The 13,639-nt window shown below is 34.6% G+C and overlaps 3 protein-coding genes across 8 annotated transcripts; 1 reads left to right on the plus strand and 2 right to left on the minus strand.

The window, feature by feature from the left end:
- The first annotated feature begins 326 nt into the window (after positions 1-326).
- On the plus strand, positions 327-1,547 carry LOC121990332 (protein HAIKU1-like). Its single transcript, XM_042544485.1, has one exon. It carries the CDS (start codon positions 520-522, stop codon positions 1,195-1,197), a length of 678 nt encoding a protein of 225 aa, XP_042400419.1. The 5' UTR covers positions 327-519; the 3' UTR covers positions 1,198-1,547.
- Positions 1,548-4,888: 3,341 nt separating this feature from the next.
- LOC121992790 (DNA repair protein RAD51 homolog 3-like) lies at positions 4,889-8,387 on the minus strand. 6 transcript variants are annotated; one of them, XM_042547356.1, is made up of 8 exons: positions 8,240-8,387; positions 7,487-7,609; positions 7,131-7,164; positions 6,981-7,051; positions 6,643-6,866; positions 6,072-6,197; positions 5,386-5,452; positions 4,889-5,255 (listed from the first exon to the last, which is right to left on the minus strand). In XM_042547356.1, exons 1-8 carry the CDS (start codon positions 8,298-8,300, stop codon positions 5,080-5,082), a joined length of 882 nt encoding a protein of 293 aa, XP_042403290.1. In that variant the 5' UTR covers positions 8,301-8,387; the 3' UTR covers positions 4,889-5,079. The 6 variants fall into 6 exon arrangements, with proteins under 6 accessions (XP_042403290.1, XP_042403289.1, XP_042403294.1 ...); XM_042547355.1 differs by having other exon boundaries at positions 6,072-6,203; XM_042547360.1 differs by having other exon boundaries at positions 6,643-6,703; positions 6,981-7,061.
- A 151-nt stretch (positions 8,388-8,538) lies between these two features.
- On the minus strand, positions 8,539-10,735 carry LOC121992791 (uncharacterized membrane protein At4g09580-like). Its single transcript, XM_042547361.1, has 4 exons — positions 10,429-10,735; positions 9,301-9,571; positions 9,041-9,211; positions 8,539-8,947 (listed from the first exon to the last, which is right to left on the minus strand). Exons 1-4 carry the CDS (start codon positions 10,593-10,595, stop codon positions 8,810-8,812), a joined length of 747 nt encoding a protein of 248 aa, XP_042403295.1. The 5' UTR covers positions 10,596-10,735; the 3' UTR covers positions 8,539-8,809.
- Between the last annotated feature and the right edge of the window lie 2,904 nt (positions 10,736-13,639).

Below are 13,639 nucleotides of genomic sequence, written 5' to 3' on the forward strand. Positions count from 1 at the left end.
TTTAACCAATAATAACATTGAATAATTTAAGAGGTTCATTCAAATATTTTTTTATCTTACAAATAAAATTATTATAATAATATTAAAATAAAATTATTTTTAGCATGAAAATGATATGAGTGGCTGCGTTTTGATATTTTCCTCTCTTGAAATTTTATCTACATTTTAAAATACATTTAAGAATTTTTAAATTATTTTAAAGGCCCTTAATGAGTGTAATAAATAACAATTTGAAAACGGAGGGATATTTTAATAAATTTAAAATTTTAAGGATATTTTGGGAAAAGACGAACGAAAATTTTCACCATTCCAAAAATAGTAATTTAGAACCATCGGCGGCTTCCGAAGTTATTCTTTGGCCGCCGCCCTCTTCGCGCGGACGCAGCGCAGCGGTCAACACAACTGCCGGTCTCCTTCGTTCCTTGTCACCGCCACATTTCCATTATAAAGAGAAGGCGAAACTCCGATTCCACCGCCGCCACGAACGCCTTTCCTTCGATCTCTGCAACAATCCATGCTATGGATCCATCGCTCGGTATCAACAAGCAGAGCAAGCAAATCCGCAAGCCCTCGCCTCCTCCTCCGCCGCAGCAGATATACAATATCAGCAAGAACGACTTCCGCGCCGTCGTCCAGCAACTCACCGGCTCCCCCTCCCGCGACCACCTCCGCCCCCAGCCCCCGCCTCGTCCGCGCCCTCCCAGCTCCCGCCTACTCAAGATCCGCCCTCCCCCGCTCTCCCCAATCGCCACTCCACCGCACCCTAACCCTAACCCTAACCCTAACCTCCGCGCTCCTGCCTGGGCTTCCTCCCCTGTCTCCGCCTACATGCGCTACCTCGAGAGCACCCTCCTCGGCCCCGCCTCCTCTTCTCGCCATCGCCCCCCGCCGCCCTTCCCCTCCCCGCCACCCCTAGCACTGCTGTCGCCGAGATTGATAATGAGTCCAAACTCGTTCCTTTCCCCTTCTCTGAGTGGATACCTAAATCTCTTATCTCCGAGGTCGCCGTATCCCTTGATTTCTCCGGGGTTCCAGTACCCTCCGCCGCCGGTCTTCTCTCTGTTGCCCCATCCGGAAACATTGGGAGCTGGAACGGGGGGGCATGGCCTTCCGGCCCCGCCTTCTCCCGGGTTCTTCTTCTTCCCCCAGTCGCCCTCGGGCTTCCTACCAACTCAGAGCCCTAGATGGAGAGATTAGTCACACTGGGAACTCGTTCTGCAGTATGACCTTCTTCCAAGCATTTTCTGCTGCAAAAAATTCAATTTTTTCGTGTTGGTCCGACCAATGACCTCATCCTCATGCGAGCACGAAGAAGATCGGTAGATAGCTGTTCTTTGCTGATTCACTCCGAAGACGCAGCCATGTAAAGGGCCTGTTCTCCCGGGAGTTGCAGGAAGATAAAGAATAACTGAAAACATACAGGTGAAGTGTAGTATATTACTTTAGTTTCTCTAATCGTGGATTCCCTAGTTAAATGTTTGTATTTAGCTATGATATATCATTTCATCATTAATGCCCTTAGAAATTATTCCAATGTTAGTATTTTATAGAGTTCTGGTCAAATAGCTTATGTGGTAGAGTTTGTTGTGAGCAAGTAGCACTCGAATTCCTCAAGCCATATCTCGATATATCCATCCTCTTCATTCCGACAAGAGAATCTATTTCCAGAAACTTACACAATGACAAACTAGACGTAAAGATTTAATTCAGTTTTCTTTCATCCAAAAGAAAACTTGGATGCATTTGAAAGCAACACTTGTTCTCCAGTTTGTTCGGCGCTGCCTGCAAACTTTGACCAGTGATTTGGGTTTCTTATATTTCTGTCAGTATCAGTCTTTTTTTCCAGCTTGTTATGTCTATCTTGAACATAAAAGTTAAGAAGTGACTTTGATTATAAAGAGAATTTAGTTATGCTTCCGAAACGTGTTTATGAAAGATCGGTTAAACTGAAATCTCTACAAAATCTTATTAGTTCGAAAATTTGATTTAGTTTATGCGAAAGTGTTTGTTTTTTAATAAACATAGGTCATTAGTTTTGAATTTTCAAAATCAATTAAATTGATTTTTTTTTTATTAAAGAAAAAATATTAAGATTTTTTAATTTTTTTATTGAATCAATTAAATCTTTATTATTTTTTAAAATTTGATTAATTTGATTTGATATGTTTGATTTTAACGGTAAAATTTGATGGATTCTGTTAGTTTAAAAAATAATAGATTAGTTTATTTTCAAATAGTTCAATTTGATTCTAGCCAAATGTTCAATCGGATGGCCTTTGGGTTGAGCCAATGGCAGATCGTGAAATAATGGTGGGGATTGAGACATGGGGGTTTGGAAGATATAGTGGCGTTCCAATGGAGGTTTTATTGTTTTCCTTTTAAAGAGATTTGCGAAATGAAAAAATAAAATAAAATACAATAATTGAGGGTGTAAATTGTGAGATTTATAATTTTATAGTGATATTGAAATTTTAATTCTGCTTTCTTCATCTCAAAATTAACAATGTGGATGACACTATTAATTAATAATGCAAAAAAATTATTGATAGCGTAGGATTTAAAAATATATATATAGGGATATTTTTTTATTTTAAGATAGTATATTAGAGACTAAAAAGTTTACCTCTCTAAAGATGTGTTTGATTTAAGTTATATAATTTTAATTATGAAGAATAAAATATAATTTTATTTTATTTGATTTAACCTGGATAATATAATAAAAATTTATTTATTTAAAAATTTTAATATATAATCTTATTTAATATTCTAATGTATTACCTAGGGGTGTAAATGAGCCAAGTCGCTCGTGAACTATTCAAAGCTTGATTCGATAAAAGCTATTTGAGCTCGTTTAATGAAGCTCGTTAAGATAAACAAACCAAGCTCAAGCTTCACAATATTCGGCTCGTAGCTCGTGAACATGTTCATTAAGCTCATAAATTAACTTTTAAATAAAAAAATAATAGTTTTGATATTGAATTTATAGATTTTATACTCTACTTATAAAAAACATAGACAAATATATTAAATTTATTTATTAGAATAAAATTATAAATTTTAACAAGAATATTACAATTTTTTTAAAATATATAATTTAATTGTTAATGAATATTTAAATTTATAATTTATATTTATTAAGTTCGTTTAGGCTCGATAAAAGCTCGAATAAACTCGTGAGTCATGAATATATTCGTTAAATAAAACTCAAGCTCGGCTCGGTTATAAACAGCCCTGACCCAGAGGCCAGGCCGTCCTCGGCGATTGCCCAGAGCCCCTAATTTGGGGGGCCCACAACTGTTAAATATTTATAATATATATATATATATATATAAATTGATTTAAGAATTAAGTTTTATAAATCTTCACTGGTGCACTGCTCTTCCGCCGCCGCACAAGCTCAAGGCTCAAGTTCTTGGAGGGCCCACAACTTTTAAATGATTATACAATTTATATATATATATATATATATATATATTAATTGTTTTAAGAATTAGATTTTATAAATCTTACACGGTTCTCTTTGCACATGTTCTTCCGTCGCCGCACAAAGCTCATGCTCTACCAATTTCTGCCGATGATCTCTTTTTTTGTATTCCCTCTACTTCTCAGTTTTCTCTTGGATTTTTTGCTTGCTCTCCTTTCTACCGCGAGATCACGACGGTGTCACAGCAAGACTGTGTCTTTGCCACTTCTCTACACGGCTGCACCAGCACCTCCGACACACTGCACCTGAAGGTTTTGAGCTTACGGTGCGGAGGTTTGCGAGTTGCGGCTGTTGCGGGTTGTCATATACTCATCTTTTTCAATTTTCATCCAGGTACAATTATTCCAATTGATTTAAATTATAATTTTATTCAGTTTATTTAAATTAGAGTTTTGCAATTATTATAATTTTGTGCATTATAATATGGTGTCTAGAAAACATATTTTTGATGTGAAAAAAGAAAAAAAAATAGATGATTTTAAAAAATCTTGAAATTAATAATATTATAGATGATTTTGCATTAGAAAAATTAGAAGAAGTCATTATAAATAATTTTTATTTTATGAAAAAAAATTAAAGGTCTATTTTTATTGTTTCGCCCAGGGCCTCCTGATTGTTAGGACCGGGGCTGATTATAAACGAACCAAACTCAAACATCTAAGAATTCGACTCGACTCGATTATACCCCTAGTATTACCTTCAGTTATAATGTCATATATATATATATATATATATATATATATATATATATATATATATATATATATATATATATATATATATATGATTAAAAAATTTTGTTAATCCTCGAATCAAGCAAAAAAAAATTCGATTTCATATTACATGTCTCTTTTGCTAAAGTATCGAACATATATCATTACTCAAAAATTACCGATTACCTAAATCAAATAAAAATTTTATTGATAATCTTATATAAAAATAACCCCCAACTAAATATATCCTAACAGACAGAGATATCCCAAGGCAATGAGATTTTGGATTCTAAGCATTTATACATGTGGCCAACTTCGTAACCATTTGAATGTAACAAATGAGAGGAGTTATAGTGACAGAATTATAACAGGTCCTTAATGCATAACTCTCAAAATAGGTCCTTAATGCATAACTCTCAAAATAAGTCCTTAATGCATTATAAGTAGTCCCCGAGGTGATGACACTGTAATAAGCTATTCAGATTGTCATTTAGATTGTCACTTAGATTATCACTTAGGTATCTAGAATTAGATCTCCCGCTATGATATATTTATAAAAAAAAATCTTCAAATGAAACACGCAACCAAAAAATACTAGATTCTTGGGCTACCACAATGCACTTCCCGATTTATCCTAATAACCGGTAAAAAAATTTCATAGAACCTAACGAATCACCCCAAAACTAGTCAATAACACTAACTAATTTATCATTTAATACATTACAAGTACCACATTGTGGAAGCAGTTCCAGGTATCTGAAAGAAACTCCTCGAGTTATCTTTGTTTTCGACATCAGTTAATAATCCAATTTATAATATATGAAACTGAACGAAACAACTCTAGTCTCTAGTTATCATCTTCTCTTCGAATCACATCTGTCTTCACATCATCCTGACACGCTTGCAATTTGAAGTGACATTTCGAATACCTTTACTTGTAACCTGGAAGGGTGCGGAGGCTGATCGAAGAGATGGAGACTTATCGATATATGCGTGTCGTTCATTACCATTCCAGTATAGAATGATCCGATTGGTGCATGCATGAGACCAACTATCACCTATTCCATACAAACATACAAATGAGAAAGAAGAAACATTGATAGACTATGTAATATTTCTTCCATGACATAACAAAAATAAATTCCATGTTTAATTGATTGATATGGGAAGGAGAGAATGGAAGTATACCAAGAGCAAGAGTCAACTGAAATGAGCCATCCACAAACTTTGTTGTAACTTGATTCAGCAAAACAACCTGCTTAGGGTTAAAAGAGGATTCAGCTGTTTTGCAAAGACAATAGGAAAATAAGGAGAATAAAATTCAAAAATTGTGCTTAATTCAAGATTCTAGCAACAACCACCAGTCTTATCTCACTAGGTGAAGTTGACTAATTCAAGATCCTAGCAATGACAATATAACAAAACTAAGTAGCATGTCAAAATAACTTTATCAGGAGAAATTTGAGGCCTAGAAGTACAGTTGCCAACCAATATGCCTGTCTACATTTTGATGACTCATGGAACATATGCATAGCAAGAGAATTTACCTTATATGATTTATTCAACACAATCCCTTGAGCAAGTTGTGTGAAACAACTATAATCAGACAAGTAAACTATTTTGACCACAAATATATGATGCGAGCTGGTTAACTTGGACAAGCACAAAACGGAAAACCCTGGGATTATGTATACCAAACAGAAGATTAAGTATATATATCTAAGCCACAACTTATTGTGCCAACTGCTTCCAATGTGAAACATCACAAAATGAAATGCCTTCTTATGGTTACACCATCACCAACTAGCTAACATAACTGAACTAATAGTTAAATGTGGAATCCTTTTCTGAACTTCAAAGATGTAACTACTTACAGCCAAGTTATGCTTCTTTGTAAATCGCATCAGCTTCGATGACATCCCTCCAAGTACTCTAGTTCTCATAGCCAAATCATCAAAATCTCGACGAAAATGAAAAGTGATGCTGTCCACAACAATTATCTTCACCTACCGAAGATTCATTGATTACACAGCCATAAAACAGAGAATTATACAAACAGGACAAAGCATGTTATTGCAAATTTGTAAAAGAAATGTGACAACATTAATCCAATATTTCTTTTCTCTATTTACTTTCATGTGTATGATAATCAATTCGCATAAACCAAGATGAGTAAATTGTAGATGTGGATTACAAAGAAGGCCTTGCTCAAAATAAATTATGCTATGTTGATGAGGAATAGACATTTAAGATTGAAGCATGAATTGTTATCGTTAATGCGGCTTCACTTTAACCAATGGTCTTTCGTGAATGAAAATAACTTTTGCTAATTGTTTTCAGTACAAGAAAACAAGCATCTTTATTAGAAAAATATAGCAGTATGATAAACAGCAAAAGATAAAGAGTTTTTTTTAAGTAAATAGGGAATAAAAGTATTCAATTTACATCTTTATGTTCTTCAAGAAATTTCTCCAAATAGTTAACAGCTGCAATTTGCTCAGTATAACTGCAGACGCGGAAGTAGAATATATTAGCCAGGAAGCTGTTAGGTTGCAATATGTATGGGCACACTAAAGACTGCTTCCTATGCTCAAATTTTTCAAATAAATCAGCAATGCATCCTTCAATAATTTGGTGTGCACGTTCAACCATGAAGCTGCCTTCTGTATCTGTCACCATCAAAAAATAATATCTATGCTACTGCTTAAGATTAAAAAAAAAAATCCATTTCAAAGTCAATATAAACCTATCTAGGTAAGCATCTTAGATTCGTTTGGTGTCACCTATGTAAACTGCCTTTCCACCAAGACCACCATATTGAACAGGAATTTGGACATTGACTGCTAGCTGAATCCTGTAAAATTCTGGTATAAAGTAATGTTGCTTATCCAAATCCTTCATATACTATTTGAAATTCAAATAGCTAGGCGTACCCAAGTTGTGTTTTACCAATTCCTGGAATTCCTCCTGGAAAATACACAAGTCAATTGAGAACAGAAATACATAGATGCATGCGACAACAGAAGGTTGCAATATGTTTTTTGCAGAAGCCAGGATGAAAATGCCACATTAAAAGAATATAATAGAATAAGGACTAGATAAATTGTAAGAGAGATTGCACGAAGGAACACAGCCATGAATGGAAAATGTACAGCATCTCTCCTAATCAATGGATGATGTGCTTCATATAAGTGCACATAGAAATTTAAAAAAAAAATAATGATCATTAAGCTTCACAGCAATATGCAAGCATCAAGAAACAAATGTAATTTAACCAAAAAAAACTGACCAATTTCAGTTACTGCTTTGCACTGTATTCCACCTCCAAGTATTGTATCAAGTTCCTCACAACCCGTAGTGATAGGTTTCTGCATTTGCTCCTCTGAAAGCATATCCCAAGCCGTTTGGGCTCCTAAAATGGAATAGATAATAAGGAGAATAAGAAATACATGGCATCAGCCTTACACTAATATATAAATACAAAAAGATAAAAACATCCCTCGAACCCTACATTCAACATATGCACCGCAACCACAAGATAACAACAGCAAGGAGGAAAAGGCCATGTCTCCTTGTGTGTTCGCCCCACTACAAACTGATGCTGGTGAACATACCTACACTCTTCTTTTCACATGTTGACAAAGAGGAGATACTTAGGAGATTGGGTCAGGAATACCAAAATCCAGTCCAATAACACATAATAGCTTTATCTGTGAACACGATTCGAAAATTAGATCGCTGCAAGTTGCAAAGAGTGTTTCCAGACCTCAGGGAGAACCTCAACACCAAATGACTTCGCTAAGGCATAAGCAGCATCAAATCAAAGATAAAAGTACTCGATGTGCGAAACTATCATGCACACCGGATGTTAGAGAGTTCTTCTCTCAAAGACTGACTCTTCTCAACGGAAACTTTCTAGGATTACGCCGCACGTAAGAAGCCAAGAAAGAAAGGGATCATTCGCTAAAGTCTGGCCGAGAATTGCGAGAAACAAAAGAAGAAGAAGACGCAGTTGGCATTACTAGGAACGATCGAGTGCTACCATCGAGAAGCGCATGAGCGCCGGATCTACTGCTCTCTGCCATAGCGATCGAAGCAGACATCGGATGCCAACGCCGCCGGATGGACAAAGAGATCGGAACCAATTTCGGAATTCGGTATCGTCAAGAACCGACGCATGTTAATTGGGCCACCCTATGACAAGAGCCCAATTCCAATAGGCCCGATCTCTATGCCCGAATTAATTTAGATTAACAACTCTTTTTAGAATAATTTTATATTTGTCCCTCCTTTACATCTATTTTTTAAAATAATTTTCACAGTGATCGTGGACGATAAGCATACTACAGAAATCATGCCCTACGACAATTTACACATGAAGAAATATTTACATTGAGTTTGCATCATCATACACTTATCATCATACACTTGACATTATTATTTACAAATATTTGCATCTGTATCCCATGAATTTGCATTATAATAAAAAAGTGTACAACAGGGTCTGATCAGCAGCATGGAATCATCAAACTTCAGAAACTCGGTCCATCGAATAATCGAATGCAAGTAGGAATGAATGAGCGAAACCGAGGTCAGTTTACGTTTTTCCTTCCTATGCATTATCTTGGGCTTGACTTCTGCTTATCAGGGTGGGGGTCACTGAAACAATCCCAATTAAGAATAGTGTTGCTATTGCTTGGAAATCGTAAAGGTCTGCTACCGATCGAAGCTCTCCGATAGCAATTCCAGCCTGAAATACATGTAAAATGTAGGAAAGTTCTATAAAAATGATATAGGAATATCATGAGACTTTGGTGAATTGGTTACAAGGTAGGAAGGTTACCCTGACTGTGACATAAGCAGCTGGAATTAGCCCGATGATGGTAGCCAGGAAGAAGATGTGATAAGGGACATCAACAATGGGTGAAGCGACATTGATGAAAGTATTTGGCAGTGTTGGAGTAACTCTGAGAAAAAGCATGTAATTTAACAGCTTCTCTCTTCTTCTAGCCACCTAGAAACCCAGTGTTATTGCTACATCAGCAAACCAATTCTCAAAGGAACTCGATAGCAAATGAAATAATGTCGATAGGGAAGAAGCACCTGTTTTTGAAAGAAACTTAGCTTGTCTGGCCACAATGAGAAGACCAAGGGCCGTCCTATTAAATATGACAGGAAATAGCATGAGGATGCACCGGCTGTTGCCGCAAAGACAACCAGGGCTACACCACGCACAACTCCAAAAAGTGCACCGGCTAGAAGAGACATAAAAATTGTCCCTGGAATCATGAAAGTTTGCATAAAAATGTAGACTGTGCAGTAGCCCACTAGAACCTGTATGGTGTAGTCACTTGTATAACTCTCAAGATTGTCCCTACATCAAAGAGATTCAATAAGAGCATCAGAAAAGCTTGCACTTCTGTAAGCACTAACCTGCACCGAGATGAAATTTACATGCAAAGGCGGCTTCAACTCAAACTTTTGGTAGTCTATTCTCTCCCTAAACTACACAATTATTCACACAAGCACATTCGTATTAATAAACTTGTATTTGTTTGTTTTTAAGTGCGAGGTTTGAACGAATTGAGCTCGCCGTCTATTCATTCCCTCCCTTGGCCTAGCCAGACCAGCAAGATATCATAGCAGCAAAATATGCATTTACACTATGACTCACAAATATGAGAATATGCATCTCTGAGGCAAAATCTTAACCCTGAACGTAAATCTATGGAACCTTTACAATAAAAAAACATGTTTTAACAGTAATAACTCTTCACAATCTGAGAGAACAGGATCCTTTATTTTGAGCAGAATCGGATAATATTCCACTAATGTTGGCAAAAAATAACATCGCAATGAAATTCCCTGCTATGGTACTAAACCTTGAATCATAACCAAAACGTAGACATCCGAAGATATTAAAGAGTACGATTCACAGGCAGCCTCTGGGTTTTCCGATCATTTGCAATGAATTCATAGGTTAAAAACTGAAAACAACTAGACAAAGCGACAAGAATTCCAAGAGAAGGATCCGTGATTCTAATACAAAAAGAAGGTTGAGTTTTTTCGGCATCAAACATAAATACCCCCTAAAAATAACAAAGTATGAACAGATGTAAATTCACCAACCAAAACCTAAACAGAAGATATGGCTCTTGAGACACACCAAAAGAATATAGATAAATCGATATCGCTATTCCAGGAGAAGCCCCAATTTTGAAGAAATCTCACCTCAAATCCTGGATATCTTCAAGCGTGCGGGGCAATTTGAGGAAACTGTAGTCGGAGGACGGCATGGAAAAGTAGACGGCCGCCAAGCCCAATCCCAGGCTGGCCACAACGCCGACAGCCGCCGCCACCTCGCATCTCGACAAGGGGAACTTGGAATTCCGCCCCATCAATTTGAACGCTTCGATGGGGAACGAAGAAGATGCAGAGGGGAGAGAGAGGAGGAGGATCAAATTAAGCAAACCCTATTTCACGTTATTCCCCTCTTCGATTCCTCTCTCTCTCTCGGATCCTTCTCCTTCCCCCCGGCTTTTATCGCAAACCATTTTCAATTATTCAGTTTTGTTTTATTTAAGTCCTTGTAGTTTTATGAATTTTTTTAGTTCACACAAATCTATTCCTTTCTATTGTCTTATTTTAGTTATCAATTAACACAGTTTAATAGCGGTCCGCGCACCTGCGTTACGTGATTACGGTGAAGTAATTAAATAATTTTATTTAATAATACATAAGTTTTCTAGAAATTAAATTTCTAAATAAAATCATATGTACGATATTCTAAATTCATATATAACAGGTAAAACTAAATCTAAAATTAAAGTAAAAAAAATAAATTATTAATTATACCTTACGTTATATAATAAGTATATTTTATATCACGCTGCAAAATGTTGGAACCGTCAACCCAGCGGCCCCCTCAACCCGGCCCCACAAGTATGAGAGGGAGTAAATCACGGTGAATACGGGCCCAGCTATGATATGGTGGTCTCAGGTGTTTAGCACGGACAGATATTGATGTTATCGCATTTGCTGCCGCAGACCCTCGACCTCTCGACTCATGTTGTAAGAATCCATGTCATAACCAGTTGATCCCGCCCGTGGGGGAGATATAGAGATGGTATGTGAGATATAGAGATAAGTAGGTATGGTTGTGATTTTTTTAAAAAAAAATTGATGAAATATAAATGAATTGATATGACTATATCAAAAAATTTAAATATATGAATTGATCTCACGATATGTCAGAATAATTAATACAAATGTATTAAAATGTGAAAAAATAAAATTTAAAATTATTTTTATATAAAAAAATATTAACATAACTTAATTTTAAACTACATCAAATTATTTGAGAGTGGGTTACTAAATATTCATATTCTTAATTAAATTGTAATATGATAATATTAAAAACCGGGAAATGCTGAAACTATTTGTGAGTTTAGACCTAATTAAACGAAAACGTCCATTTGGTTTTCAAAATGCTACGGATTAAATTCTTTAAAAAAAATTATTGTATTACTATTTAATTAAGAATATATATATATATATATATATATATATATATATATATATATATATATACTTTTAATAATTAATTTTGATAAAATCTAAAATTAAATTATGTTAATAATTTTTTTTAATCTTTTTCATATTAAAAATAATTTTAAGATTTATTAATATTTTTTTATATTAAAAAAAATATGTACTATTATAATTTTCTTTAATCATATATCTTAAAATTGGTAATATCACGAAGAAATTTCTATAAATATCTTAGGTTGACTATATTAGAAAACATATCTTTTTCAACCTAACTAAGATCTAAGTATAGTATCTATTCTTATCAATTTAATATCTTATATAAAAAATTAAATTTTTTTTTATGATGAGAGTATATTACATTGCACTACTAATACGTTTGGATATTAATTTACGTATATTCATATATTATATTACACATACAACACTTAGCGCTATAGCTAGTCATTTTAAAGGATTAGAAATATCAATTTTATAAATAAAAAACTATTAAACCTTGAGAATAAATCGAGAAGTACTCATGGCGGACAGAAGTCCAACATCTCATGATTGAATACCTCATTTGATAAAAAAATATCTCTATAAATTGTCATAAATGTCTAAGTAATAACCTAATACTTTTCCGCTATATCATAATCCTAATATTTTTCCGCTATATCATAATCCCAAGGATAAATTTTTAAGTAAAAAAAATATGATAAATCAGATAATACACAACTTGAGGCAATCGACTTAATCACATGGAAGTTCTCATTATATATCATGATAAATTAAAAAGTATTCATGAGTAATCTAATTACATATTTTATTTTAAAGAAAAATTTTTTATAAATACGCAGAGATCAATAACTTGACAATCATCTATGGATATATAACAATAAGTTGACACCGTCTCAGGTGTGTATATATATATATATTAAAAATATCATATGATAGGGATAAAATAACAAAAAATTAAAGATAATTAGCAATTTGCAAGCCGTTCGTCATATTAATAATATATAAAAAATTACAGGGACAAATTTGGAAAATAAAATCCTACGGGTAGTAAGCGGCGAGCGAATTATTTTAGCGAATATTCTCTGATACATGTCGCCGCGTGGCGAGGATCTAATCGGATTTTACGGCTGGATTTGCGTCGAAGATGAGATTTCCTTTTCCAGCCGCGGCTAAGCAGCGAGCGAATTATTTTAGCGAATATTCTCTCATACATGTCGCCGCGTGGCGAGGATCTAATCGATTTTACGGTTGGATTTGCGTCGAAGATGAGATTTCCTTTTCCAGCAGCGGCTAAGCGGCGAGCGAATTATTTTAGCGAATATTCTCTGATACATGTCGCCGCGTGGCGAGGATCTAATCGATTTTACAGCTGGATTTGCGTCGGAGATGAGATTTCCTTTTCCAACAGCGGCTCGTTTCCAACGTGTTCTATTTAAGGGAAATTAGTGGGCCCAGATAAAGATGTGGAGGCGATAATGCCTGCTGTTAATCCTCCGTCATATCTAAATAAAAATAACAATAAACATCTCACTTCTGTTAAAAAATCTCTCTACTCTCATAGTCTCATAAACCTTCCTAACAAATAACCTCATTATCAAATTATTATTTTTTATTTATATTTTTCATTTATTTTTATATAAAATATCATTTGTTGTATATATAATATTAATTAATATTTTAATTTAATATTTATAATTATATTAGTCTTTTAAATTTTATATATTTATTTATGTAAAAATAATAATTTGATAAAAATAAATAAATATTTTTAAAAATATATTAAAAAATATTATATACGAAAGCATACTCTTGCTGTTTGTTGCCCTCATGCGCACATTAAGAGAGAGGGCATAAACCCTCACTACAAAAATAATCGAATTTGCCGATGAAATTT

This window comes from Zingiber officinale, chromosome 6B (assembly GCF_018446385.1).
Source record: "Zingiber officinale cultivar Zhangliang chromosome 6B, Zo_v1.1, whole genome shotgun sequence".
Classification (NCBI taxonomy): domain Eukaryota; kingdom Viridiplantae; phylum Streptophyta; class Magnoliopsida; order Zingiberales; family Zingiberaceae; genus Zingiber; species Zingiber officinale.